Source organism: Agrilus planipennis, unplaced genomic scaffold (assembly GCF_000699045.2).
Source record: "Agrilus planipennis isolate EAB-ADULT unplaced genomic scaffold, Apla_2.0 scaffold244, whole genome shotgun sequence".
Classification (NCBI taxonomy): Eukaryota; Metazoa; Arthropoda; class Insecta; order Coleoptera; family Buprestidae; genus Agrilus; species Agrilus planipennis.
The window spans coordinates 282,502-284,664 of NW_020438980.1; the positions used below are offsets into that span (position 1 = coordinate 282,502).

At 32.2% G+C, this 2,163-nt stretch overlaps 1 protein-coding gene across 1 annotated transcript in view; it reads right to left on the reverse strand.

Moving 5' to 3' along the window:
• LOC108739986 (transcription factor 12-like) overlaps positions 1–2,163 on the reverse strand; it is a 41,032-nt gene that overhangs the window by 28,317 nt on the left and 10,552 nt on the right. The window contains exons 5-6 of the mRNA XM_025975530.1: positions 1,289–1,487; positions 435–534 (exon numbers count right to left, since the gene is read on the reverse strand). Coding sequence (XP_025831315.1) covers positions 435–534; positions 1,289–1,487 — 299 coding nt within the window. The remainder of the gene's footprint in view (positions 1–434; positions 535–1,288; positions 1,488–2,163) is intronic.

A 2,163-nucleotide genomic window follows, 5' to 3' on the forward strand; every position in this document is an offset into this window, starting at 1 on the left:
TAAAGCATGCGATACGATATGTACCTGTGTAAGCTAATTAAGGGGTTTTCTATGTTAGTATTCAAATGATTTCGCTGTACTTCTTATTTTAACATTGTCTGTACAATTAACAATGATTTTTCACTCGAAACCTCTCATGAGTATTTATTAAACCCCTTGTTCAAACAATTTACGGTTTTATTATTTTATTTATAAACATATTTCATCACACGTTCACAATTAGTTTTATTATGTGTATTTTTCATACTTAATGAAACACTCGCAATGCTTACCTGTCCAAAGAAATTAAAAATTCAGCTCGTCATATTTTATTTCAAAAGCTTGTTTTCAACAAATAATAAGTGTCTTAAAAGTGAATTTGAATAATCTTACCTAACCTAAGCTAATTTTTATTTGTAATATATTTTAAAATTTAAAAGCGAATTTCTACATACCGTTCTCGAATGTTGTTGGCATGCCTGCGTTCTTTCTCACGCACGGCCTTGTTTCCTGGATGAGTATCATCATCATCGTCATCACTAAACAGGCAAGGTTAATTAAAAATAAAACTTTTTTCTTCTACGACTTCAAAAAGTAATTACTAAAAATAATGTATATTCATTTCACCATTTGTTAATAAATAACTTTAAGTATTTACGTATTATAAAAATAATAATTATATTTTTTTAAATTAAATGGATAATGTATTTTTTAGTAATTTTTATAGACTAAAATGCAATAGTACGACGTACCACCGCTCTTTCCATTACAGATTTTTAAACGAAATCTTTTGATTGCGTTTTACGATGTTTAAAGATTGATTTGTTGCTTCAGCAGTGGCATATGCACATTATCTCTAGTGCCTCAAAATCAATGGCAAAAAACATGAAAGAAATAATACCTTGAAAGTTAAAAAAAATCACCGTAATTTGAAATCACTCAGATGGAAGAGAAGAGAAGAAGAGAGAAAATAGTCGACTGTATGAAGTAATGCTAATCAATAAATTCTTATCTGTCTTATCAAATTGTCTGCTGTGTTGACGATGAAAATGAAAAAATCCTCCTTGAGCTGAAAATTGCTTGCGGAGTCTACACAGTGACGATGCATTATGAGGTAGATAAACTTCAATATTTCAAAAGACCTTTTAGAATTGTTTCAATTTTTGCCACTGATTTCAGAGCATTCCCTATAATACTAATATTCGTGCTGCTACTATTTTCATGTATAAAATGCACTACGCTACACTACACTACAAATATTGTAAAAAAATGTTAAAGTTGGGTTATTAAGGGTTAAGAATTTTTTAATTCATACTAATACTCACCATATGTATACCCTGAACTGTGTTAGTACTGCCTGTCGACACAGCTTGGGAATAAAGAGGTGATGTGGGCGCGTTTTGATTAGGAAGCCAACCCGAAGGCGCCAAAGGTGGAGGTGAACTCACTGGAGTTGATGGAGCAGAACTATAACTACTTACACTAGCTTGTTCTGGAACTGGATACATCTGCAAATGGTAGTACTTATTGTAACGTATTTGTGTCACTTTTAGTGTTATAAGGCTTTTAAGTTAACATGTCTAATGTCCAAGTAACTGGCGAGGGTTATACTCAAGTGGAATCGTATTACTAGTATGACCTAGAACACGTGCTCATATTTGTATCTCGTTGTTTTTTTTTTTTTTTTTTGAAGTGAAACTTTTTATGGGACACTATAGGAGTTTCGAAATGAGAGTTAACTCGTACAGTTAATAAATCTGTTAAACTCCTTGTCCTTTTCTAATTACCATTCACCTAAGCAGAGTGAGAGAGGTGGAAAAGGTATACGAAGATCCACACAAAGAGGAGACGCCGAGAATAGTCGCCGGGCATTATTTACTGATGACGACCATGTTACTTATTGAGAGTTTATCGATATATGCTCAGCATATGAGCCAAGCAGTATTTATGTTATTAATTTTATATAAAATTAGGGATTAGTTTTTTTTTAAATACTACTATAATATACAATCTAAAGAAGTTTCACTTCTTGCGCATGTACATTAATACACTCGCGCCCTTTTTTTTCAAAATGGAGCAAATTAACTGGGGAAGTCAAAACTAAGCTGCAACCTGGAAAACCTAAAAACCAGTTTGCGTGCAAAATCCAAATCAAATAAACATGCGAAAACTGTAAAATCGGTT